Below are 27,201 nucleotides of genomic sequence, written 5' to 3'. Positions count from 1 at the left end.
AACTCAATTTGACTGGGCCACATTAATCCTATTAGTCAACCATTGAAAGAATAAGAATAATTTTCCCACAGGTGAATATTGGTGTGACACCATTTGCCTTGTAGCCAGTGGTTGCGGAGCGCATCTTTACCAAAGAACAGGACAGTACAGGAATGTTTTGCTAGTGGGAGGAACATCAGGACGAAACAGGTCTGTTACAGACTCTTTCCCCGTGATATTGACAAAACGTTGGCTCCATCTTTTAACAGTAGAACAGTTAAAAGTGGAAGTACTGAAAATAAATGACCATTGACTTACTCCGTCCTGAAAGGCTTGCTTTTATCTGATTGGATAATATGCTTTTTCAGGGTGGGCGGGGGGCTCCATTTCTTAGAATCTGAGCAGCAAATCACTTGGCCTCCAGCAGTGGGTTAAACCACTCACTCGCACAAGCCATTGGGACGGCTGGATCTACAATAGCTGAACGGGCCCCGTGCCAAGACGCTGATTAGCCCAGCTCTGTGTGTCTCCAGGCAGGATGGAGGACAGGTACCCAGGGAGCCCGGCTCATCACCGCAGAGCCTGGTACTGAGCACAAGTTTAAGTGGAAAGAAGCCAGCAGAGTATGAATGCTGGACATACACAGCCCTGGGCGAGAGGCATCTGCTTCTTCAATGATTCACTTACAGCTCAGGCATCCTGGTTGGTTCCGAGGGGCACTCTGTGTGGTTTCGGTCAGATCTCGTGCTTTCCTTGGTGATCATCTCCTTTGGTAATATTCATGCCTGCGAGTTGCAACCACCCTGGGGGATGAAATCCTTGACTTTGAATGCACACATGACATATTTTACACACTCTAAACTGGAGCTTTATTTCTAGCATTTTGTTGTAGTTGTTCACTGTGACTGTAGAAGCAGGGTTCTATTTATGGTTCCTCTGGATAAATAAAAGTTAAAAAAATAAAGACTTTACAGATAGAGGAATATGAATAAAGACATCAATTATGACAAGGGCTTTGTGTGAACAAGAGAATCAAGACCAGTGGATATGGAAAGAAGTGCATATGAAAGAGTGTAAAATGAGTGCAGATGAACCCATGAAGGAATAGTTACCACCTAACATTTCTGCTTTAAGAGGCTCCATTTCAGCCCAGATGCAAATAGGTCAATGAGATATCTAGATGCACCTGCCCTCCCTTCTCTCACACACACACACACACGCACACACACACACACACACACACACGCACGCACGGGGCGCTCACTCTACATAGCTCTGCCCGCACACATTTAACTGCATTAAAACCAGCAGCCATGACAACTAATGCTAAATGGGAGTGCATCAGCCAGTTACTACATCAGCCAGTTGTCTAATGAGACACTGGTGATGGTTAAATCCATTTTGGAACTCTGCATGTACATTAAGCAACCTTGGACCTACTGTACTACTATACAGCGGTAGTCACAACTACCATTCGACCTACAGTTGTGCTAGCATGTGTAAAAGCCTCGTATCATGTTGCAATAGAAGAGGCACTAATGGGTTAACGTTGGAAATGAGAGGAAGGGAGGGGAAATCAATGCTTTTGTGAGAGGAAGAAAGGGAAAGCTTTCACAGGTCTATGTATCATTAAGCAATTGAGAAAGCTAATTAGAGAGTGGGGGGAAGAGATGTGCCGATCTCACAGCTAATTATTTCCATGGCAACCACAGCTCATGTGCAGATGATCTGCGGCTCCTTTACAACAGGGACTAAACAGACGGCCTGAGATTCAGAAAGAGCAGGGGAGACCCCTTGTGGGCGACTTCGGAAGTGCTCCGTGGGAATCAAACCTGTCAAATTCTGTGTTAGAAACAGTAGGTAGGAAGGTAGGAAGGTAGGTAGGTAGGTAGGTAGGGAGACAGACAGAGACAGACACTTTAATAATCCCCGTGGGGGAAATTTGGGGTTATGGAGGATCAAATAATAATCCCTGTGGGGGAAATTTGGGGTTATGGGGGATCAAATAAAGACAGGGGTCTTATTCACATATTAGCATAGACAACTTCTTGACTACATCTTAAAACAACATCTTTATCAATAGAAAAATATGAAAAACAATTCTAGCAGTGTGTAACATTGTTGACTCATTGGAACAGCCTCCTGCTTGACACATACTGTAGTCCATGTGGGCAGCATGTTCTAATCCTCTGGTGAAGTCCTCCTCAAACATCCCCGTCTACAACAGAATCTAATGACAGATTTCCTAATGTATCTGGTAGGCAATGGCATTAACAATAAGATCCCCAGCACAGACAATATCCCCGGTGTAAACAATCTGAGTTACTGTTCAGAAAGCACTTGGTTCTTATCAGAATCAGACTGGTATAAAAAGTAAACAAAGATAGAAAAGAGTCTGGTTTGTCCAAGAGAGCCAGTCAAGACAGCATGTCCACGTGTGTCCTCGTGTGTCCTCGTGTGTCCTCGTCTGAACCTCAGACCTCCTCCATCACATGTGTCTCTTGGGGTCAATCTTCTCCAGGTGGACCAGGGGTTTGAGCTGCTCGGCGAAGCTGCGCATGTCCTCCGACATGGTGTCCTGTCCGGCCGGGGCCAGCACGCTCAGCTCCACCAGGTAAGACAGGGACAGCGGCTCCGTGTTCTCCGTGTTGCCGGGCACCAGGATGCGAGACAGCTTGCTCACCACCACCTTGAGCGCGCCCTTGCGTAAGATGTGCCCCTTTGCCACGAACTCGTGGTCCATCCGGAAGCCCATCTCGTTGAGGAACTCGGGGAGGCTGTGCGAGGCGGCCACGTCCACGCAGTTGCGCACAAGGGCGTGCCGGCTCTTGTCGCCCACCTCGGGCTGGCCCAGGTAGCGCAGGTGCCAGGGGGCGGTGGGGTGGGACAGTGAGCGGCGGGCGCGCAGCAGGAAGGGGTTGCCCTGTTGGCCCTTCAGGAGGTACACCAGCTCGTGGTCGGCGAAGCTCTCAGGCTCCATGTTGTCACACAGCCCACGCAGGCGATGCAGAAGGCTTTCCAGGGCCTGGTCCAACACACTGCCTGAACAACATCACAGCAGACCGCATAGAACCATTCACCCTACCGCTTGAATGATGCCGTTTATAAGCCTACATTTATATGCCTACATCACAACAATTCACAGATCTAGGCCAAAGCCAACTGAAGAATATTGCAGATAAACTTTACTTTGATACTGTGTGATCCATATGTATCAAGTTAACTGAAGCTGACTGACCTTGCAGGAGGTACTCCATCATGTTGATGGTGCCCCCGGTAACGGGCATCACTGTAACCGGTGGAGCCTCCATCCCTCTTAGACACCCACACAGTCAGGCTGGAACAAGAAAGAACAATATGGAGAATGGTAGTATATTAGCTAACTATACTAGTTGACTGGCTTATGCGTTGTATGGCCACTCTCATATTTACTAAGGCATCAACCATCCATGGACATATGCTACTTAAGGCAATTTACGCTTCCATACCAAATACTATCCAATCATCCTAGCTAGGAGATCATAGAGTACAAGTCCAAGAGATTCCTCGACCAAAAGCGAAATAAATTAGCTAGTACGAATGTAACATTTGTAATACCATAGACTTGGACCAGGTCTAGTAATACCCTAACATTAATTAATGAATCGGAAACTTCAATGAGGCAGAAGCATTAGTTCCTGAGCTTACACATTTTAAAAACACGACACCCACCCCGACCTCCTCTTGGCGAAGTGTGTAGCCGGCCTGCCGCGTCCCTCTCCCGGCACAGCTCCTCACCGTGGCTCGGGGATGAACAGGCCTCACGAGTTAGATGGCCGCCTAGTGTTTGCAACGGGGTTAGCGAGCCAATAAACTAACTTATACGTCTATAATGTTTTGATTTGGAACTAGAGGCTGCGAATAAACGCCTGAATGAAATAACTAGCTAGTTTCATCTTTAAGAATGAAATACAATACAGAAGTGGAACCGGTTGAATCGGTGGTAGCACAAAGGTTGATGCTGATTGGACGGGCCGGGCCGGAGGGAGATCACGTGATCAAATGCTCACAGCGGCATCAACCAATCACAGCAGCGTATGGTTTCTGGCATATAATTAGGGCCCGAGCACTGGCGGTGTACGCTGAGGCCTGTCTGCCATGAGAGGTCAGTCACTAGGGTTACAAACGTACAACTGTACTACTGATGCACTGATCCCTATAGTATTACACTGTAAAGAGGGGTATTCCCCTTTCTAACACTTGTACTGTACATAGACATATCTAATGTGTTCCCGATGTCAATGTATGATGTCCCAATTTATTGTATGAGTGATTGATTGAGTGATTGAGTTGTCTTACTTGTGATAGATAACATCTGTCACTTATTTCATCTATATTAGGCCGCACCCTACACCCAAATACATGCTTTTGACAAAGGCTTGAAACGTGTCCGCGTAATTTATGGCCAACAATACACAGTGAAACGGAATCAAAACTGTCTTTGATCCTCATTATGCTGCTCGGCATGTTCTTTTCAAGACAGCGACTCTTTGGATACCTAATGTAAATAAAAAGGAGCGCTTATGTCCCCTGCTTAACATGTTAACACAATGATTTCATATGTCCATTCTAGTCATGTTGTAGTCAAAGAGCTCAGTGTTTTGACAAATTGAGCTCAGTGTTTTGATAATGCAATAACTGAAAACAGTCATTAATAAAATATTTCAATTACAGATCAGAAGCCTCTCTTTTTCATAATTGTATAGTATTTTCTAAAGTATTACCAGAAATGTGTTCAATGGTCTATCAAGTTATTTGAAAACAATGGAACATTGACTTTATTATAATTATGTAGGCTACTGTATGTACCTTATTATATTATGTTGAGTGTAATATAATGTTGTTGGCCCTTATTGTAATACTTCACTTACACTTATTAACACTAACTAGCTGCTGCAGTGCTTATTACATGCATATTAGCACATTCGCTGTTTATTATTCATTATAAAGCACTTATTAATGGCTTATTTATTTCCCATGATCATATCTACAACTAGTAGGACATTATGTCAATAACTTCCTAATTGCTTATGACGGGAAATAGGCAAGTTGTTGTGCATGAATTATAATCCCAATAATAGCACATCAGTATAGGAATGTCTAGTTTGTCCAATCACTTGTCAGATTCTAAAAACAGTTGTCTACCATAATGTTAGTCTATATTTTGAAATAAACAAATTATAAGCATGACTTAATATGACCAAGACATCTAAAGGTAAAAACACGTCCGTTTTCATCAACTTTCAAGCTTGTGCGTGCTAGACATAACGGCAGTGAATGGGGTTTCTTGTCACAAAGGTAATGCCCTAATGTCCCTCTAGGGGGTGCGTGACGCTTACCACGGGAGTCAATGGAAGTGTTACTCTGGTATAGAAGCGCTCTAGGATGGTGTAGCCTGTCAGCCAATCAAGATCCTCACACTGCGGGTGCTCTGGATTAGATGCTCTGATTCGCGGAGGCAAACATCACTCAATCAGTCTCCGCCCATTATTCCGATGTCGATATCATACCGTGGAGTTCAGTTCGCGACGTTTTCAACACCTTAGTTGACCTTGGTCGCTCAAACAACTTTGCGATGGGAATAACTGAAATAGCGAAGACGCAATTGTCATTGGAATTGCACCATATTCACCATTGGGTTGCAATAATTTGTATTGTTTCTGTTGTTTTTAAAATCACTAAACTGATGGTTAAAAGGAGGGAATTGCTTCGCGCTTTTGAACCGTTTCCCGGACCACCGACGCACTGGCTCTTCGGGCATGTCCATGAGGTAATGTGACCGGAGATTCAACAGCGTTCAATTTGCATCAGCAGTGTTGTACCGTTGCACTGTATTGTGTGCAATTGTGTATTGTGTGTGTGCTCTGGAGTAGGCCCTATTGCACTTTGCCAATCTAACTCTTTCGACTTTCTAAACATACACCATGCTGGTTCACATATAATCTACTGAATATGTAGCAGACTACACAACTACTGTTGTGGATGATGGGTAGGGTCTAAGGTGGAGACAGAAGAGTTAACCATGGAAGCGGGCAGGTTTCATTTTACCACTGTAAAACTGTTGGGGGTCATCTGAGGTCACCTGGACGGCAATGATTCCTGTCAATAAGCAGTTATTATAATGCGATAAGCCATTGTAGCCATGATTGCATGGCAATATGTAACAGCCTAGACTCTCACAATAGGCTATATGCACAACTCCAGTACTTCCTGAAGTCAGACATGCTTCTCTATTTCCTGTCCTACACTATTGGATGAAGTGATTATTCAGGTGTGCCTGACTGCAGCACAATGATCAGGCACACCTGAATAATCATTTCATCCAATAGTGTAACGCATCCATCTCCCCACCTCTGTTTCCCCCTCAAAACACACCTATTCATACAAGCATACTCACTATAATCTTGGAATTTTTATATTGATATTTATAACTGTTTTGTTATTGTTGTAACTTTGTAAATTTTGTGTCTGTGTTTACTTGTTCTTAACCATGTACGGTGGCCTTGAGTGTTATGAAAGGCGCCTTGAAATAAAATGCATAATTATTTAATTTGTGGGAGAAAAAATACATGCATTTAGTTATCACGTGTTCTCTTGCAGTTTCATCAAGATGGAACAGATTTAGACAAAATGGTGAGATGGGGAGAGCAGTACCCTCTGGCTTTTCCAAATTGGTTTGGTCCATTCGTCTCATTCTTAAATATTCACCACCCAGATTATGTCAAAACTATACTGGCAACAACAGGTTGGTTTCTTTTAAATATCATATTTATCTCAACATTCTTGTATGCCAGTGTCAGTGAGAGTCGTTCATTCATATTAGTCCTAGACTCCATTGCATGGTTTGAGTCTAACCTGTTCTTTTTTAACAGAGCCAAAAGATGATATTGCATATAGATTCCTTCAACCATGGATAGGTAAGGCTGCTACATTGCCCTGGAGAAAATGTTTGCATCATTATATTCTGTCTACATCAATATAGATTAACCTTGGGGCTAGTATTTGTAATGCTGGATAATTTATAAATTGCCTTTCTACTAATACTGCTACACAGTTATGTACTTTAGATGTACATGTACTACTACATACACTCACTCTCACACACTCAACCCCCCCCCCCCCCCCCCCCCCCACTCTCTCTCTCTCTCTCTAATGCCTATATCATGGACACAGACATAGCTATCCATGATCAGATGGGATAAGTAGATGAGGATGATACTGATAGACAATGAATAGTATAGTAAATTGCCAGTTTGGGAACCTTTCAATGTCTAGCTGAGTAGCCTACCTAGGACTGGAATGTGTAATCTTTGTATAGCACATTTCAGCAACAAGGTAATTCAAAGTGCTTTACATTAGGGATGCACCGATTGCAAAATTCTGGGCCGATGCCGATGTTTAAAATAACAAATGTCCGATGTTTATTTTATTACATTTTTATTCCCCCTTTTGTGCCAGGGAAACAAAGAAATGAAGTGTTTGGTTCCAAAACGCCGATTTTCATTTCACTTTAATTTGAAAGCAAACTACACGTGCGTTTGCAGTGTTACGTCACAGATCTTCAGCTTGATAGGCTACGTTTTGCAACAAAAAAAGCCGTAATTGTTGCGACATAACATCGGCCACTACCATCGATGAATGTCATTTTATTTGCCGATGGGCCGATGGCAGTCAACAAGGCCAACATCGGCCGATGCATCGGTGCATCCCTACTTTACATTAGACATTAAAAGCATCAAGACAAAGTGCAAAACATTATGTAAAACGTCATGTAAAACGAAATGCAAAAGGACATTTAAAACAAAATGCAAAAAATAAAATACAGGAATAAAAGTTACAGTGCAGTGTATGAATGAATGAATAATTATTTGATTTCATAAAAAGCAGCAGCAAAAAGAAACGTCTTCAGTCTTGATTGAAAAGAACTGAGAGTTGCAGCAGACCTGCAGTTTTCTGGAAGTTTGTTCCAGATATGTGGAGCATAAAAACTGAACGCTGCTTCTCCATGTTTTGTTTTAACTCTGGGCACAGAAAGCAGGCCTGTGCCAGACGACCTGAGAGATCTGGATGGTTCATAATGTAGCAGTAGATCAGAAATATATTTTGGCCCTAAATCATTCAGTGCTTTATAAACCAACAGCAGTATTTTAAAGTCAATTATTTGACAGACAGGAAGCCAGTGTAAAGACCTCAGAACTGGAGTGATGTGATCCACTTTTTAGTCTTAGTGAGGACTCGAGCAGCAGCGTTCTGAATCAGCTGCAGCTGTCTGATCGATTTTTTAGAGAGACCTGTAAACACACCGTTACAGTAGTCGAGCCTACTGAAGATAAACGCATGGACAAGTTTTTCCAGATCCTGCTGAGACATAAATCCTTTAATCCTTGATATATTGTTCAGGTGATAGTAGGCTGACTTTGTAATTGTCTTAATGCGAGATGAGATGCCACATTTTGGCAATTCCCCCTAGGGGGATCAATAAAGTATCTATCTATCAATTTACCTGAACCTGTACTTGTTACACATGGCTAATAAACGTTCTGTTCTTCTATTCTGTTCTCTCTCTCATATATATCTTGGGTGCATGCTCTCTGTCGTTCCAGGGACTGGTTAACTAGTATCTAAAGGGTACCTCTCTCTGTAGAGGGGATGGTTAACTAGTATCTAAAGGGTACCTCTCTCTGTAGAGGGGATGGTTAACTAGTATCTAAAGGGTACCTCTCTCTGTAGAGGGGATAGTTAACTAGTATCTAAAGGGTACCTCTCTCTCTAGAGGGGATGGTTAACTAGTATCTAAAGGGTACCTCTCTCTGTAGAGGGGATGGTTAACTAGTATCTAAAGGGTACCTCTCTCTCTGTAGAGGGGATGGTTAACTAGTATCTAAAGGGTACCTCTCTCTGTAGAGGGGATGGTTAACTAGTATCTAAAGGGTACCTCTCTGTAGAGCAGCAGCGGTGCTGCGCTTGGGAATCATTTGGTGATGTAGCCCCCAAATTCCAACCCTTGATGCTTAGTGCCAAGCAGGGAGGCAATTGGTACCATTTTTATAGTCTTTGGCATGACTCGGCTGGGGATCGAAACTCCCGACCTCTCAGTCTCAGGGTGGACACTGAGCTGAGCACAAGGTCACCTTTCTCTCTCTCCCTCTCTCTCTCTGTCTCTCTCTCTCTCTCTCTCTCTCTCTGTCTCTCTCTCTCTCTCTCTCTCTCTCTCTCCAGGGACTGGATTATTAGTATCTAATGGACAGAAATGGTTTCGGCACAGAAGACTGCTGACCCCTGGATTCCACTATGATGTTCTGAAACCATACGTCAAACTGATGGCAGATTCGGCCAAAACCATGTTGGTGCGTTTTTTATACTGTATCATGATAAACTGACAATTATATCCAGTGACATTGGCTGTAATTTCCCGTTTGTGTTTACGTCAAGTAATTTCTTGACGTAAACACAAGGTTGACAGTAACTGGCTAAATTGTTATAGCTGTCCAAGAGTTTCTGAAGACCCAGCGGTTGATCATACAGTATTTGTCCACAGGACAAATGGGAGGTTCATGCCACAACCGATGATTCATTTGAGCTATTTGAGCATGTTAGCCTTATGACACTGGACAGCATCATGAAATGTGCCTTCAGCTCCAACAGCAACTGCCAGACAGAAGGGTCAGTCTCCATTTACATCCTGTATTATCAATCAATCAATCAATCAATCAATCAAAGCTTTATTTGTATAGCACATTTCATTTAAAGAGGCAACACAATGCGCTTTACAGAGAACAAGGGAGGTGGGCAAAGGTCCCACCCCTACATATTCCAGAGGCTTATAAAGACTTTGCTCCATAACAGAGACATATACTCTGTAGTATATAACATATAACTCTGTCTTACGTAAAAAAAAAACTAATTTTGGAAGTGATGTATCTTTTTTTTCCAGTGGAACTAACGCATACATCAAGGCAGTATATGATCTCAGTCACCTGGTCGCTCTCCGCTTCCGGACATTTCTGTACCACAATGAAATCATCTTCCACCTCAGCCCGCACGGCTACAGGTATAGACAAGCCTGCAAAGTGGCTCACAGTCACACAGGTATGATCTGTACGTGTTTCTATCTGTAAAGAGTTGAAGCTCTAGTCCCCCTGCATTTGATTCCCCCCATCCGCCTCCATGTGTCCTTTTGGCTTGATTCACACCAAACCACAATGTGGTTCATTCAACTCGCATGCATTTGAGCCCTGTTAGAATGCAGTTCTATGAACGCAGCAGATCACTGTGTACATGTGTCCGATGGTGTGCTATGATGCTCTCTGCTTGTAGAGGAGGTGATTAGAAAGAGGAAAGAAGAGCTGAAGGACGAGAAGGAGGTGAACAGGATACAGGCAAAGAGAAACCTGGACTTCCTGGATATCCTGCTTTGTGCACGAGTACGTCACACCTCTACTGTACATCCCCACTTTCCTAGCTTTCTGTACCAATAACATATGTATGAAATGTGTATGTTTTGACCCGGTCAAGAAGAAGTAGCAAGAACATGCTAGCCCGTATGCAGCTGGGCTTAGTCACCGGTCAGAAGACACTCTTGATGAGGCAGGATGCTGACAGTATCTGGGTAAATGGACACGAGGTGCGTCTTATTGTCCGTCCAGGACGAGCAGCAGCAAGGCCTGTCGGATGAGGACATCAGAGCCGAGGTGGACACCTTCATGTTTGAGGGACACGACACCACGGCCAGCGGGATTTCCTGGACGCTCTACAGCCTGGCCTGCAACCCCGAACACCAGCAGGTCTGCAGGGACGAGGTCATCAGCGTCCTGGAGGGCCGCGACACCATGGAGTGGTAGGAATTACAATATCTATATTACATTACTATTATAATAGTCTTTATATTACATTACTATTATAATAGTCTTTATATTACATTACTATTATAATAGTCTATATTACATTACAATTACAATAGTCTATATTACATTACAATTACAATAGTCTATATTACATTACTATTATATTAGTCTATAGGCTATATTACATTACTATTACAATAGTCTATATTACATTACAATTACAATAGTCTATATTACATTACAATTACAATAGTCTATATTACATTACAATTACAATAGTCTATATTACATTACAATTATAATAGTCTATATTACATCACAATTACAATAGTCTATATTACATTACAATTACAATCGTCTATCACATTGCAATTACAATAGTCTATATTACATTATAATTACAATAGTCTATATTTTATCACAATTACAATAGTCTGTATTACATTACAATAGTCTATTACATTACAATTACAATAATCTATATTACATTACAATTACAATAGTCTATTACATTTCTATGGGTCACCCACACAGAACCGCATGTTAATGATATGTCCATTCTTCCCCTGTTCATTAGACATCATAATGAAGGATAATTAAACATTCAGACCATTGATTTTTCTTATACTGTAGCCACAGAGATTGTCAAATCAACATGCATTTGTCTTTGACTTTTAGGGAGGATCTCAGTAAAATACCGTACACAACGATGTGCATTAAGGAATCCCTCCGCCTCTACCCCCCTGTGCCTGCTATGGGTCGGAAGCTCACCAAGCCTGTAACCTTCTTTGATGGCAGGACTGTGCCTGAAGGTACGCTATTATATCTGCCTTTTATGGATATTACGATGAACAAAATGGACTAGGTTTGGTATTATGTAGGACAAAGGGGATGGTGTTTCTGTGTCACACGATAACTGGCAGTTTATAATGGGTCACTATAACCCCTGCCTCAGTGACAGGCCATAACAGATTAAACATTAACTGGTGTGTGTTAGTCTCCAGAGACATGCCCTGTGACTTGGTTTCACCATCCTGCCTTATCAGTTAGTAGACCCACCAGAAGGACTATGTGTGACTTGAGTGTGAAACTATACCTCACCATGAAATTTCAGCAATTGGTGACAATCCACTAAAACATAATTGTGCCCATGCACTTATATAGTACTCATAAAAGCTAAATCGCAACCCTGATCAGAGCTGGAAACCCTGGAAACAACGATATCCCCTCCATTATCAGTGGTTGTAAAGTTTTCAGCGTTTCATGAGATGCTTTCATCATATCACATTACATCACATCACATTACCCTCCAGTCAAACCTACATCAGTAAAGATCATGACATCACTATCTGAGTGAATATCACTTCTTGGGAATATTAGGTTGTTTCACTATAGAGGAAAGGTTGTATTAATGCCCACTTCTTGTAGCAACTGCAATAACCCTATACAACCTACAGTAACCTGAAAAAGTTAGAAGCCAGCCATGCTCATATTCATGGCAACATCTCCAATGTTCATGAAACCTGAAAACATTTTCTTTGTTTATATAGGTTGTCTTGTTGCAACAAATGTGTTTGGAATTCATAGAAATGCAAGTGTCTGGGAGAACCCTAATGTAAGCATGCCGCCTGCAGAAACCTGTGAAACTTTCAAAGAAAATCTGTATTCAAAACTTTTTTTTTAATTATTCATTACATGAGTTAATTTTTCCATTTCTTACTCTGAAAGGTTTTTGATCCCTTCCGTTTTCTGCCCGAGAACTCTTCCAAGAGGTCGCCCCATGCCTTTGTGCCTTTCTCTGCTGGTCCCAGGTCAGTAGATACACAAGAGCCTCTATTTCCGAGAGCTGCGGGGTTTTACAACAAGGGGTGATTCTCACATTACATCAACAACAGAGGGAGGGCTGGAGGGAGGGAAAATTATCCTGGCTGGAGTTTGAAGCCTGTTTGCCTGGTGACCCAGTTTCTTCCCTAGACTTAGAATTAGATTAAAATACTATACAGAAGTACCAGAAAATCTACTTCTCAGAATTACAATGGTGGTTCCTGGAAACCTGTTGGTTTGGTTTGGTTGGTTGGTACATCGTTACACCTGAACCAGATATCTATTTTCACTAGCTCATTGTTTATGATTTGTTCAAGTGTTGTTGGATTCATATGGGAAAAAAACAAGTTTGTGTCATCAGCAAATAATACTTGATGTAGTACAGATGTGGAGTTAACAATATCATTTATATATAAAATGAAGAGAAGCGGTCCTAAAATGGAACCCTGGGGAACCCCATGATTGATAGATTTATAGAATGATTTATGGTAATTTACATAGACATATTGATATCTACCAGATAGATAGCTTCTGAACCAGTCCAACGCTAGGCCTCTGATGCCATAGTGTTGCAACTTATTGACAAGAATGTCAAGCTCAATGGTGTCAAATGCCTTACACAAGTCCAAAAAAACGCCAATACCATAGTCACCTTTTTCTATTGCATCATTAATTTGTTCAGTTAGATCCAATATTGCCATATGAGTAGTATTATCTTTCCTGAAGCCATACTGGGATGGGACTAGGATGTTTAGCTTGTCCAAATAACTAATACGTCTATTATAAACTACTCTTTCGAAAACCTTGGAGAGAGTAGGCAGGATGGAAATTGGACGATAGTTGTTCAAATCATTTTTATCACCTAATTTGAAGATTGGTGTAACTCGTGCTACTTTTGCTGTTTGGGGTACTGTTCCAGAAAGTAGAGATAAATTAATACAGTATGTAAGAGGTTCAGCTATTACATTAATGATATTTTTGAGAATTTTACTGGAGATGTCATCAGCTCCCTCTGAATTCGAGCTGTTCATGTTCATGGTGATTTTGCAAACTTCATCTTGATCAGTCGGCTTCATAAGAAAGGGGTTCAGATAGTTACCTATTAGGTACTGTTTAAAAGAAGCATCCTGAGGTTGGGAGATTTTGTTAGCTAAGTTTTCTCCAATGGAGACAAAATAATAATTAAATTTATCAGCCAGACTGACGTTACTGGCGGCATTACTTGTGTTATGGTTGTCAGGGAGCATAGGTTGTTTTTGGTCCCTATTTAAAACCTTATTTAATACTCTCCAAGATTTCTTACAATCTCCCTGTGATGCTTTTATAAGTTCTGCATAGTAATTACTCTTACTTTTCCTAATAATGTGTGTGAGTTTATTTCTGTAATTAGAGTATTTATTTTTATTATTGGAATTTGGGTTTTTTATGTAGCATTTATATAGTTGATTTTTGTGCTTAATCGATTTTAATATGCCCTTAGTGAGCCATGGGGTTTGTGTGTTTGTGCTGCATATGACATTCTTCTCAGGAATGGTCCGTTGAATGGACTTAGTAATTTCTTTAGTTAGAGTGCCAAATGCAGCATTAGCGTCACTACAGGCATAGATTTTGTTCCATGTTATGGCCTGCAAGTCTTCATTCAGACATCGAATGGTTGCTTCATTTAATATCTTTGTTTTTATTTTGCGACATGCGAGTGGAGGCTTAACAGCAAAGTCAAGAAATAGAACAATAGGAAAGTGATCAGAAATCTCATAGAGCACGACTCCAGATACCAATATCTTGTTAATGTAGTAGTGCATTCTATATACTTTATGGGGGAACAGCATTTACCGTAGATGTTAGTCCTCTGTTACTGTCAAGATGTGACTGCCACTCTTCTTCACAGTGATTCTCTCATGATGTTGAACGGACAATCTGTCATCTTCACCCATTTTAGAAACTGCATTGGACAGAACTTTGCCATGAATGAGATGAAAGTGGTGGTGGCCCAAACGCTCAGGAGATACCAGCTGATCCAGGACCCAACCAAGCAGGCCAAGATGCTTCCCAGGCTGGTGCTGCACTCTCTCAACGGAATCTACCTGAAGATTAAACCTGTAGAACTGGAACCATGAGGAAAACCAACTCACATAGGGACACTGTATATATATATACTCAGGGACAAACATTTAAGATTGGATATCCTCACTTGCTAATGTTGATTAACTTTGAACTTGATGGTTTTTGAAAATGGATGTCCTTATGCACAGATTAACACCCAGGTTATTAGGGGCCGTCAGCTCAGCCACTGGTCCCTTTTGTATTTCCCAATATTCTGAATCTTCTTCCTAGGAAGTCTGACTTCTCATGCATGAAAAATCACCAAACTTTGCACACAGGTCCAGTCCTACACCAAAAGTCCTCAACTGGCATTGTGGCCCAATAGTCCTGATGGTGGCGCTACAGTCTAAAGTTTAAAACATCATAACAAATCAGCCATACATGCTATCACTTTGCAACCACCACCAAAACATAGGCCCAAGTGAGTAGAAACTTCCATATGCGTTGAGCTGGCAGGAATTATGAGGTCAATCACTCGGTCTTTCTCAAAAACTGTAAAACCTATCAAACCCACATTTTTTGGTCACCCGAATTGCTACACTACATCTTCAGACTGTCCTCCACAAATGATCTTCACTGATTTTTGAAATATACAAATGTTTGCCCGCAGTGCATCAAAATGTTTTACTGTAAACTGTCCTGTATGCAGCTACTGCAAATACTTGCACAATAAATCTCCAATGTTCATGAAAAAATGACAACATTCTCATGACTTGGTAGATGTAATGTGAAATCTCTCAGAATTTTATCTCAAAAAACTGTTTTTTTGTCATTATTTTGAAGTCTGTCCTCATATTGTCACCTCAAACTACTGCTCTTCATACAGGAAAAAATACACTACCCACAATCTTATATTGCAACAGCAATGTCTCCACCAATCAGAGACGTTGTTGGCAACCCCGCCCCAATAGCGGACCCTAGGACTACAACTGGCTAAATTGACTCACCTGTCTTGTTAGTCTGTGTATATATAGCCTTCATGTACTGTAGCTCTATCTTTTTTAATGTTTAATCTTTAGTTTAGTTTTTTACCCCTTGTGGTGCCTTTAACAAATATTTTGTGGAAACTGATGAAACCTCCATGTTACATACACCTGTGACATTTACGTACAATCCTTGATTGCTTGTCATAGTGTGAATGATGGAAAGGGGAATGCCCGCACACTACTACGTTGACGTCGTCATAACTAACCTGAAGGTCCAGATAGGACCAAAACGCTGTTTTGTGTATTAAAGGTCTTTTGTGGCATGGAGCTGTAGGGGGCATTCCCTTTTCCCCATCACTGATGCTATCTGGCCTGGCACCTATTTAAGTGAGGTGCGTATGGTTCTTCTCTCTTCATTGCCATAGTCTGAAACCTTCTATGGCTTCTCACTTGGCAGGTAGATCAAGAAAGATCATGACTTGCCCTTGGTGTAACGTGACTTCATGCCCAGGGTGATGCAGAATAAAAATGTGAATGCATACTCATTGTGTTGTGTGACATGATTGTAGATATATTTTAAAAGTTTTAAATGATGGTCTAGGCAGTTCTGCAGACAGACTCATGTATTTATCATTAGTCTCCTCTTCCTCCTCTTCTACCTTGTCGTATCCCACTGAGCAAAGACACGTCTAAAAGACGTCTTTTAGATGTCTTTTTCGGACGTCCAAAGACATCCAATTAGGAGCCAGAATGAATGTTTTTTAGACGTTCAGATATTGAACCCGTTCTGCATGTCCACAGACGTCTTAGAGGGGTCCAAGCCAGACGTTTGAATATTGAGGGGTCCAGCAGACGTACAAATGGGGTTCTGGACCGACGGACGTTATTAAGACATGATCTGAACGTCTCCCTGACGTTGTGTGTTTGCTGGGATATTTCTAATGCACAACTTTGAGTAAAAAAGTACTTCAGGAGAAAAATGCGGTCGAATCAACAATTTATTGAGCAAGCCTTTTACACGGGGTCAAATCTTCGGCATTACTAAGGTTCACAAGGCGGGGCCGAGTTTATATGTCCTGGCTTCAGGCCAGGTCTCACATGACAAACACATTTGCATACAAGGGTCACAAACGGTCAACTGATGTTCTGCCCCCCTCGGACATGGGGCTATTTTGGGTTCTTTCTGTGTCGTCCTAGGATCACGTTACAAACTGTAGGCTAACTGACTTCTTCATCCGAGGTGAACTTTAGGTCACGCTGACCCAGAGATAAAGACAAAGGAATGTTGACTTTAGGACAGGACATCTGTTGTAACTAACCTGTTAAACTACTAATGATAACACAGTTCTACCTAAAATGAAGTTTATTCCTTATTCTTAATAAATTGATTACTACATGAGAGTAATACAAATGTATTGATGTAGCCTAATACAGTATGGTACAGTATAAAAATATACTACAACCTCATGCACATATCCCCGTAGTATTGTTGGCTTTTGAGGTCTTCTTTGTTGCTCTGCGTTGTATAATTTTTTTGTAAGCCTTAATAAGAGTTGCAGCGCCATCTAATTATGAACCACAATGTAAATTGCCTTTCTTGTTGTGATAATCATTGATGAAATCACCCAACACGGGATTGGAAGCGGCGACAGATTTATTTCACAGAGATACAATCACATGGAACACTCATTTGTTTCCCTAGTCTCTCTCTCTCCCTGCTTCTCTGCTGGCTGCGGCTGTGGCGCGAAGTCAAGGTCTTAGACTTCCCTCCCCGCATGGTGTTATCAGCAGGCCTGCCTGCTGGGAGCAGCGAATCTGTCCGGCCGAGTTGCCTGCCGTTTCCAAATCGAAGTCTCAAGGTTTGGTTGAGATGTTAAATAGTGCTCTCTCGCCCCACCCCTACGCCTAGGCTCGCCTGATTAGGGCCTAGTGAAGCCAGATTGGTGGAGGAGTGACCATTCTGCCACAGATGTGTCGCCTGTCACCCCGACATGATGTCTCAATCACCAATGGTCGTCAGCCCGGGTTGTGTCTGTTTAAGGTGGCCTGTAGAGATGTGCATTTGACACCCACTACCCCGAACGGCCACAGCAGCATCAGCTGTCTCCCTCACTCCATTGACCACACAGTGTCCACGTGAAAACAAACACAATCAAATCCAATGAACAGCATTATAACTCTGTAGATGTTATATAGATATGTCTCCCTAGATTCATCAGTTGCAAGAACAAAAGCTACTGATACAGGCTAGGGTTTCTGATATGGCAAGGCCATATATGACCAATATGAATATGGGTCATATTTGAACAACATGGCCCCCACCATTAAATTCAGCGCTGAATATAGTACCAATGAGGTTTCCGCGCATTAAAGTTAGACAAAGCTTTGCCACTCTATACAAAACCAACAGGAACAGCATCCTACTGTAGTGGAAATACAAAATACAAAGTGAAACAGAAAGGTGTTGCGCGGTCTTATATTCAAGCAATACACAGGTATGACGCTTCCAGGGATTTGATTGGCTAACCCATCGGTACACGTCATATTAAATGGCAGACGTCATCAACAATGGTCAAGAGTTCAGACATGTGATATAAGAAAGGGCGGTAAATCTTGAATAGGTTTCAGGTAGGGACAATAGAACAATGGAAGGTTACTCTAGACCAGACTGAAAGTCTGGGGTGTGTCGACCTCCTGGAGATTGTTGTGTCCAGGCTATGCCTTAAGGGACTGGCACGTAAGACGTAATATACGTTATGATGGGTGTGCGTGAGTGGGTTGTTAGAGTGCGTGTGTGACGAGGTCCATTTTTGTACTACCTGTATGTGTTTTTCGCTGTGCTGTGACCGTTTGTTTACTCCCAACCCTGATGATTAGAGCTGGGCAAAGGGGGCGGCAACCATCGTCGGTGAGTGAGAGGACAATCAGGACTGAACCGGGAACACCTGTGTCTCACAGCCTGCTATAAAGAGCACACTGCCCCGGCAGAACGGGGGTTGTGTGGGGGACGGAAATCGGAGCGTGTGCTTGCCTGGAGGACTATCCCGGTGCTACGGCGGCGAAAGAGAAACGCGCACGTGAATTGACTGTCAGCTAACGTTACCTAGTCACCAGCTACAGCGCCGGAGCCGAGGAAGACTGCGGCGATCAGCGGGACCTGTGAGAGCGGTGGACCAGAGGGAGTTGCTGCAGACGTGAGCCGTCAGGGAACCGGAGCGAGAGAGTGCTGCTCGCTGGATAGCCTACCCCGATCAGCGGCCGGCCTGACTACGCCCCGATCCTGAACCAACCTGTGCTGGGGAGCGCGTCATACTACAGTGGAGTGTCGGTGTCCCGACATCCTCTCCGAAGTTAAGTAGGCTACTGTGCTCTGACCTGTTTAATTATTCGTATGGACATTAAGAACCGCCTTGCTATTTTAGTATTTTATAAGAGACATTTAGAAACAGCCCTGGCATTTTAGTAATAGCCTACATGGACATTGACTGGGCCTATTATTTTATATTTTGTGCGAATAAGTGTACCATACAGCCAGCCATTGACTTAAATCTTTGACTTTTTAATTGCCGCTTGGCTGGCCCGGCTATCTGTTTACCAAGTGGATATTGGATAATTTTGTGGATTAACCGAACACTCCTGGAAGACCCTGCCCTCTCAATTGGATTGCCGTAGTTGCTGTGATAGTTTTGTAGTGTTGGTTTGCCGTGGACACCCCCTAGTGGTTAAAGGACTCAGTGGTCCCCTTTTTTCGTGTGAGAACTGACACTTGTTTCCAATCCGCAGCATACGTGGCAGGGTGGAGCTCCACCAACCAGCTCTCCCGGTCCAGGAGGCCGTCGGGAGAAATCCCCTAAGACTATCGATCCAAGTCACCCTGGGCGGTGAAAACCTCCTTGTGCACAGTCCTACAGTATTGTAAAATAAGAATAAAACTCAACTCTGTTCATACTTTGCAACTGTTTCAGAATCTGTATACTCTGTTCAACCCTGAGATAAAGAACTATAAAGCCTGGTAATAGTGGAGTGCTAATACTCCCAGAAAGTATTTAGCTGGCGTTGTCGGAACCACCTTTGGATAGTCCACCTTGGGACATCCTTTTTTGGCGTTGTCGGCAGGATTCAGGCTTTGAACAGAGTACAGATTTGTAACATTGTGAATTCTGAACATGATGATGATGCCTGTATTCCCAGGTGCACCATGGGTGCCAAAATTCGGAGGAATAGACCAAACAGATTGGAAAAATTCAGAGGTATGGAAATACGAAGATTGGAAAGAGCAGCTAAAAGGGCTGGTTGGAATCGAGGGACAAACAGAGACTCAGAAAGTTAGTATGATTATGGGAGCACTGACTGGAGAGGCCAAAAGACAGATTAACATCCTAACTGCAGATGAGCGTAACACTGCAGCAAAGATTTTTACTGCTCTAGATGCCATTTATGCTGAAAAGTCTTCAGGTCCATTGCTCAGAGTACAATTCTATGGGTGCCGTCAAAGACCAGATGAACCTGTTAAGTCTTATGCCCTCAGGTTGAGAGAACTCCGCAGCCGGTTACAACGGCTTGATGAAGACGCAGCACCCACTGACGTACACATGAAAGAGCAGTTCATGCTTGGGCTGGAGGAGGGACCTCTGGCGCAGGCCATGAGGAGACATGCACGCCAGAACCCTGACGGAACCTTCAATGATCTCCAACGAGAAGCGTTCCTCCTGGACGAGGATGGACATGGACGTAAGTGGCCAGAGCTATCTTGTACAGCCATGGGGGGAACAAATAACGTGCGCTCTCACCCACAGAAAACCGACTGGAAAGCAGAAATCAAGCAGGAGATCCTTGCAGAGTTAAAGGATCAGCTGAAAGATTGGACACGTGACCTCCTAGAAGAGCTCCGGCCAAGAGGCCCACCTCAGCAGACTAACCACGCCACTTCGCGCCGCGCGCCTATGCGCCGCCAGGAAGTCCCTGCATCATCTAATAAATGGGCACCAGATGGTAGGCCGATCTGTAGGCGTTGTGACCAAGTAGGTCACATGGCCCGCTTCTGTGGAGACAGTCACACCCCCTCACATTTAAACTAGCATCCCCCACTTCTGAGGCTCGGGCGGTGGGGCTAGGACAAGAGGAGGAGGTACAAGGGCCATCGGTTATGTTAGTTGGGCAGTGCCCCCAGGTTGAGGTGGGAGTGGGTGTAGTCAAGTTGAAAGGGCTCTTAGACACAGGTTCCCAAATATCAATCATCAGTCATAGCCTTTTGAGCCAACACTTCCCAGAAAGCGAAGTTAGAGAACCCCCTGCTATGGTCAGAATAAAAGCGGCCAACAACCTCCATATCCCCTATCTAGGATATGTACAGCTAGATTTTGACATCGAGGGCCATCAGATCGGTCCGCGAGGGGTTTTTGTAGTAGAGGACAGATCAGCATCAGACCCCCTCATTATTGGTATGAACATCATACAGCCTTGCTGGGACGCTGTGTTCCGTAATTCGGAAGGGCCAGCCCGGTTGTTCTGTAAAAACCCCAAGTCCCAAAGTGCCTGGAACGCAGCATTTGCGACGTGTCGTAGGACTGGAGTGACGACAGATGATGGACACCATGGCTACGTCTGGGCAGCGCACCGCCACGGAGTGACTATCCCAGCCCGGAGTGAGGTGGTTGTCTGGGGACGGGCTGCAGCTGGCAGGCGGGACTATCATGGTCTGGTAGAAGCACTCCCTGAGCCAGGCGCCATTTCCGTGGCCCGGTCTGTAGCTGTGGTCAAGAATGGACGGGTCCCCGTCCGGATCCGCAACCTACACGACTTCCCTGTCTCCTTGGACCGCTACCAGAAGCTCGGTCAAGTGACTCAGGTCGATAGCCTGGATGTTTATGGTGTGCAGGATGTCTGCCTAGAACAGGAGGAGGAAGGTACAGTCAAGGTCAGTGTAGTGGATGTATGCATGGGGGAGGAGCCTGATCAAGCATTCCAGGTCCTTAAGCTGGCCGAGCGGCCGGACCTCACCCAAGATGAGCAGAGACAACTGGCTGCCCTGCTGCACAAATGGGAGAAGGCTTTCGCGGCCCACGAGGAAGATTTCGGAAGGACAGATGTGGTAAAACACTCTATCCCTACAGGCGAGGCACCGCCCATACGGGAACGCTTCCGACCATTACCCCCCTTGCTGTACCAGGATATGAGAACCCTGTTGGAAGGATCGAGGAGACCCTGACCTCCATGACCCGCGCAGAATGGTTCTCCACGTTGGACCTGGCCAGCGGATACTGGCAAGTGGAGGTAGACCCGCAGGACCGTGAAAAAACTGCTTTTACCACCCCTGTAGGTTAAATTCCTGGGGCATGTAGTCGACCGTGAAGGCGTGAAACCGGACCCCGAGAAGATAGCTGCTGTTGTCGATTGGCCAGCCCCTACCACTGCTAAGGAACTCAAGGCCTTCCTCGGCCTGGCCGGATATTACAGACGTTTCGTCCCTGGGTTTGCAAAAATTGCACGCCCCCTAAACTCACTCCTGGTAGGAGTGCCGAATGACAAGCGTCTGGGTTCTCATCGCATATCCTGGTCAGTAGAAGCTCAAACAGCATTTGATGCTCTAAAGAAAGTGCTAACAGAGGCCCCTATCCTAGCTTACGCAGACTTCTCACAGCCATTTACCCTCTACACAGACGCCAGTCACCATGGGCTGGGAGCAGTACTCGCCCAAGTGCAGGGGGGTAAAGAGAGGGTGGTTGCCTATGCGAGCCGCAGTTTGCATCCTACAGAGCAGAATGACGCCAACTATAGCTCCTTCAAGCTTGAACTCCTCGCACTAAAGTGGGCAGTTACCGAAAAGTTCAAAGATTATTTGACTGGTGCCAAGTTTGTTGTTTACACCGATAATAATCCTGTGGCCCATTTGCAGACGGCGAAACTGGGTGCAGTGGAACAACGCTGGGCAGCCCAACTGGCATCCTTTGACTTTGAGGTGAAATATCGTGCTGGCAGAGAAAATGTGAATGCGGATGCTTTGTCGCGATTCCCCACACCTAAACACCCCCCACAGCAACTCAGTCCTAGAGACGTAACCGCATCAGCTGTGGTGACCCACCAGGATGGCGCCCCAGAAGGCCGCATCGACTGGGAACAGGAACAAGTAGCTGACCCTGAGATCCGCACTGTGAGAAGGTATGTGGAACAAGGGCATTGCCCTACGGGCCGACAACAGGAGATACACACCACTGGGACAGCAAGGTTGTTGAAACAATTCAGGCGGCTCAGCCTACGGGATGGGGTTTTGTGTCGCCGATTCACTGACCCTAACACCTCAGAGCAATTGTTTCAGGTTGTGTGTCCAGGCCCCCGGCGTCAGATGGTATGGGAACAACACCACAAGTCTGCGGCACATGCTGGAGCGGGAAGGACGCTGCTGACGCTGAGGCGCCGGTTCTTCTGGGTAGGCATGGAGACACAGGTGCGCCAATTCCAAGCAGAGTGTGTTACATGCAGTTTGCAACGTGACAAGGTAGAACCACGAGCCCCCTTGAACCCAGTAACCGTTACCTTCCCCCTTGAGGTAGTCGCTCTTGACTTTCTAACACTCGGTCGACCAAACGACTACTATCAAAACATACTAGTGATGACTGATATGTTTACGCGTTACACATGGGCCGTAGCTACCCGCGATCAGACAGCCAGGACCACTGTACGAGCAATCTATTCTGAGATCGTGCGGCACTTTGGGTGCCCCGTCCGTTTTCATTCAGACCAGGGCCCCAATTTCGAGTCTGACTTGATGCAGCAGCTATGCGAGATGTATGGAGTCACTAAGAGCAGGACAACACCTTACCACCCTGCCGGGAATGGGCGTGTCGAACGCATGAACCAAACACTCCTTAACATGCTCCGTACCATGGGGGCCGAGAAACAGAGCCGCTGGCCAGAGTATTTATCCGAACTCCTACAGGCCTACAATAACACCGTACACAGTGCCACCGGCTTCGCGCCATCCTATCTGCTGCAGGGCCGACACCTCAGGCTCCCAGTAGATGTTGTGCTAGGGGTAGAACGGGAACAGCCAAGCAAGGGACTGACTGACTGGGTCGGAGACCATCACAGGAAGCTGACATATGCGTATGAGCTAGCACGTGGTAGGATGGACAAGGCGGCCGAGCGGAGTAAGAGCCGCTACGACCAAAGAGCCAACGCGACTCCATTGTTAGCTGGGGAACGGGTGTGGGTGCGTGACCGGGGCCGACGAGGGTTGGGAAAGCTACATGGGGTATGGGACCCCGAGCCCTATCGTGTCGTCGAAGCCAAGGGAAACACGGGCGTAGTGTACAAAGTACAGCCGGAGAGGGGTGGGAGGGAGAAAGTCCTCCACCGGAATGCCCTGAAACTGTGCACGGTTCCCCCCTCACAGAGGCCACCAGTGACTCTGCCAGAGAACCCTGTGAGACCTGCGAGCCCTACGCTCTTATATATCCCCGTCCCTGTCCGACATGTACCCGCGCCTGACGCCAACCCTGACGCGGCCGCCGAGCCAAGGCGCGCAGTCCCTGTCCCTGTCCGACATGTACCCGCCAATGACTACAACCCTGACGCAGCCGCTGAGCCAAGGCGCTCAACCCGGCCAAATATAGGCATCCCACCACCCCGCTATAGACTCTGAATGGCAGAGACTGCCAACATTTCACAATGGGGAGATGTGACGAGGTCCATTTTTGTACTACCTGTATGTGTTTTTCGCTGTGCTGTGACCGTTTGTTTACTCCCAACCCTGATGATTAGAGCTGGGCAAAGGGGGCGGCAACCATCGTCGGTGAGTGAGAGGACAATCAGGACTGAACCGGGAACACCTGTGTCTCACAGCCTGCTATAAAGAGCACACTGCCCCGGCAGAACGGGGGTTGTGTGGGGGACGGAAATCGGAGCGTGTGCTTGCCTGGAGGACTATCCCGGTGCTACGGCGGCGAAAGAGAAACGCGCACGTGAATTGACTGTCAGCTAACGTTACCTAGTCACCAGCTACAGCGCCGGAGCCGAGGAAGACTGCGGCGATCAGCGGGACCTGTGAGAGCGGTGGACCAGAGGGAGTTGCTGCAGACGTGAGCCGTCAGGGAACCGGAGCGAGAGAGTGCTGCTCGCTGGATAGCCTACCCCGATCAGCGGCCGGCCTGACTACGCCCCGATCCTGAACCAACCTGTGCTGGGGAGCGCGTCATACTACAGTGGAGTGTCGGTGTCCCGACATCCTCTCCGAAGTTAAGTAGGCTACTGTGCTCTGACCTGTTTAATTATTCGTATGGACATTAAGAACCGCCTTGCTATTTTAGTATTTTATAAGAGACATTTAGAAACAGCCCTGGCATTTTAGTAATAGCCTACATGGACATTGACTGGGCCTATTATTTTATATTTTGTGCGAATAAGTGTACCATACAGCCAGCCATTGACTTAAATCTTTGACTTTTTAATTGCCGCTTGGCTGGCCCGGCTATCTGTTTACCAAGTGGATATTGGATAATTTTGTGGATTAACCGAACACTCCTGGAAGACCCTGCCCTCTCAATTGGATTGCCGTAGTTGCTGTGATAGTTTTGTAGTGTTGGTTTGCCGTGGACACCCCCTAGTGGTTAAAGGACTCAGTGGTCCCCTTTTTTCGTGTGAGAACTGACACTTGTTTCCAATCCGCAGCATACGTGGCAGGGTGGAGCTCCACCAACCAGCTCTCCCGGTCCAGGAGGCCGTCGGGAGAAATCCCCTAAGACTATCGATCCAAGTCACCCTGGGCGGTGAAAACCTCCTTGTGCACAGTCCTACAGTATTGTAAAATAAGAATAAAACTCAACTCTGTTCATACTTTGCAACTGTTTCAGAATCTGTATACTCTGTTCAACCCTGAGATAAAGAACTATAAAGCCTGGTAATAGTGGAGTGCTAATACTCCCAGAAAGTATTTAGCTGGCGTTGTCGGAACCACCTTTGGATAGTCCACCTTGGGACACGTGGCATATGAAGTAAAGCAGAGTATGCTGTGAGTTTGAAGCATGTGTCCGTGTCAATCTATCTAGCATAACAGAGATGTCATCCTGTTATAAATGAGGTGAGCACAGCCAGGAGGTTTGCATGTGAAAGGTTGAGGGAGGTAGAGTGAAACTGGGACAAGGCTGATGATAACAATTTCTATGACACAACATGCCACAAGTGTGTGGATCCTTTTCCATTCATAGATTTACATTGTTTTATCCTGCACCTGGCCTGAAGCACATACACAAGATGTACACACACGTTTCATACCTGCAGGCATGCAACACTTTACATTATAGGCTACACAAATGCACAAGCATGCAAAAACAAGTGTATCACACATGTATACCTGCACAGTTATGCACAGCTTTACATTATACACATGTATATTCATATGAAAACAAGAGTGCTCACACAGCTCTAGCTACTGCAGCTACTGTGTTTAACTTGTATTTTCTACAACGGAGAGTTTGGATACTTGATTCTGATTGGCTAGCAGCCGTGGTAAAATACTCTGTAACCCACGGCTGCGACTGCATAATAATTAGTATTAATGCGCCGTCAATCTCATTGACGAGGCCATTGATAAAATCAAGCGGTAGGCTACTATGCTTTGCGTAGCAACCACTCGCAGCAACCTCGCCTTTTTCGTATCCTATTACAAAAACGCACTCATCAGTCCGACTCCAACACTTCCCCTACCAGCAAAAACGAGTGCTCTGGAGAGCTGTTTTAATAACTGCACCATGGCTGGAAATATTCAAATAAACGTGAACCACCCGAATTATGCCTTATGGTTTATATGAACAAGGCCTACCCAAATAGGCGAGATAGCCTATGTTGCCTGGCAACCATTTAATTCAGGACTATAGCCTATCACGGAAGATTTTGTAAATACTAAAATGATAAGAATGATCAGTAAATAAATGATTTAATGTTATGGTGCGTTCTTTTGTGGTCGGAGGTGGCAAGTCGCAAGTGGCAAAATACCTACCTCCGACCTGAGTGCATTCGAGCTATAGCGAATGATATGATGATGATATGATATTGACATCAGCCGGGAACTGGGGGCTGAGAAACATATCCGAATTTGCGACGAGGAAGTGCGAGTTCATGAGGTGTTTTATTTAATGATTTCTAGTAGCAAGTCGCAATTTGCCACCTCCCAGTTATAAACGAACGCACCATTCCCTACTAACACAGTACGTAAAACTGACGGGACACATTGGTGTAATTGTGGTAACTTTGCGACGTCACCAGCAGCGGACCTAGCTGACACCTAGCTGACACTTGCCTTTTCAGTCGCAAAATAACCAAAATAGCCGTCCTCAAGTACACTGTAAGGGAACGTAGCCGCCACTGCTGCTTAAATCCGTAACTACGATGTAATTAAATAACGTGACAATGTGGTTAGATCACAGTCCCAATCTGACTTTATTGGAAATGTGTCACAGTGGGTCAGAAAATTTGTAAATTACTTAGGTTTT

General features: G+C 44.8%; 2 protein-coding genes and 1 long non-coding RNA gene across 4 annotated transcripts; 2 read left to right on the top strand and 1 right to left on the bottom strand.

Moving 5' to 3' along the window:
- Positions 1-1,937: 1,937 nt before the first annotated feature.
- med18 (mediator of RNA polymerase II transcription, subunit 18 homolog (yeast)) lies at positions 1,938-3,926 on the bottom strand. Of its 2 annotated transcripts, none has more exons than XM_084444985.1 (3): positions 3,691-3,926; positions 3,218-3,316; positions 1,938-3,021 (listed from the first exon to the last, which is right to left on the bottom strand). In XM_084444985.1, exons 2-3 carry the CDS (start codon positions 3,288-3,290, stop codon positions 2,468-2,470), a joined length of 627 nt encoding a protein of 208 aa, XP_084301111.1. In that variant the 5' UTR covers positions 3,291-3,316; positions 3,691-3,926; the 3' UTR covers positions 1,938-2,467. The 2 variants fall into 2 exon arrangements, with proteins under 2 accessions (XP_084301111.1, XP_084301110.1); XM_084444984.1 differs by having other exon boundaries at positions 3,697-3,926.
- A 1,639-nt stretch (positions 3,927-5,565) lies between these two features.
- On the top strand, positions 5,566-16,215 carry cyp4t8 (cytochrome P450, family 4, subfamily T, polypeptide 8). Its single transcript, XM_084444761.1, has 12 exons — positions 5,566-5,788; positions 6,619-6,763; positions 6,891-6,935; positions 9,238-9,365; positions 9,557-9,681; positions 9,953-10,107; positions 10,336-10,442; positions 10,665-10,855; positions 11,541-11,674; positions 12,413-12,477; positions 12,591-12,673; positions 14,626-16,215. Exons 1-12 carry the CDS (start codon positions 5,594-5,596, stop codon positions 14,801-14,803), a joined length of 1,551 nt encoding a protein of 516 aa, XP_084300887.1. The 5' UTR covers positions 5,566-5,593; the 3' UTR covers positions 14,804-16,215.
- Positions 16,216-19,786: 3,571 nt separating this feature from the next.
- On the top strand, positions 19,787-25,328 carry LOC311314619. Its single transcript, XR_014630643.1, has 3 exons — positions 19,787-22,873; positions 23,031-23,141; positions 24,476-25,328. It is a non-coding gene; the product is annotated as an uncharacterized lncRNA (long non-coding RNA).
- Positions 25,329-27,201: the final 1,873 nt, after the last annotated feature.

This window comes from Borostomias antarcticus, assembly GCF_949987555.1.
Source record: "Borostomias antarcticus genome assembly, chromosome: 10".
Taxonomy (NCBI): domain Eukaryota; kingdom Metazoa; phylum Chordata; class Actinopteri; order Stomiiformes; family Stomiidae; genus Borostomias; species Borostomias antarcticus.
This window is presented reverse-complemented; position numbering and strand designations above follow the sequence as displayed.

Bases quoted from the DNA above. Each gene is read 5' to 3' on its own strand.
- med18 (XM_084444985.1), bottom strand. From the start codon at position 3,290: ATGGAGGCTCCACCGGTTACAGTGATGCCCGTTACCGGGGGCACCATC. The intron at 3,022-3,217 runs GTCAGTCAGCTT...GATGTTGTTCAG, and splicing joins GATGGAGTACCTCCTGCAAG to GCAGTGTGTTGGACCAGGCC.
- cyp4t8 (XM_084444761.1), top strand. From the start codon at position 5,594: ATGGGAATAACTGAAATAGCGAAGACGCAATTGTCATTGGAATTGCAC. The intron at 9,366-9,556 runs GTGCGTTTTTTA...ATTTGTCCACAG, and splicing joins ATTCGGCCAAAACCATGTTG to GACAAATGGGAGGTTCATGC. The intron at 10,443-10,664 runs GTACGTCACACC...TTGTCCGTCCAG, and splicing joins ATATCCTGCTTTGTGCACGA to GACGAGCAGCAGCAAGGCCT.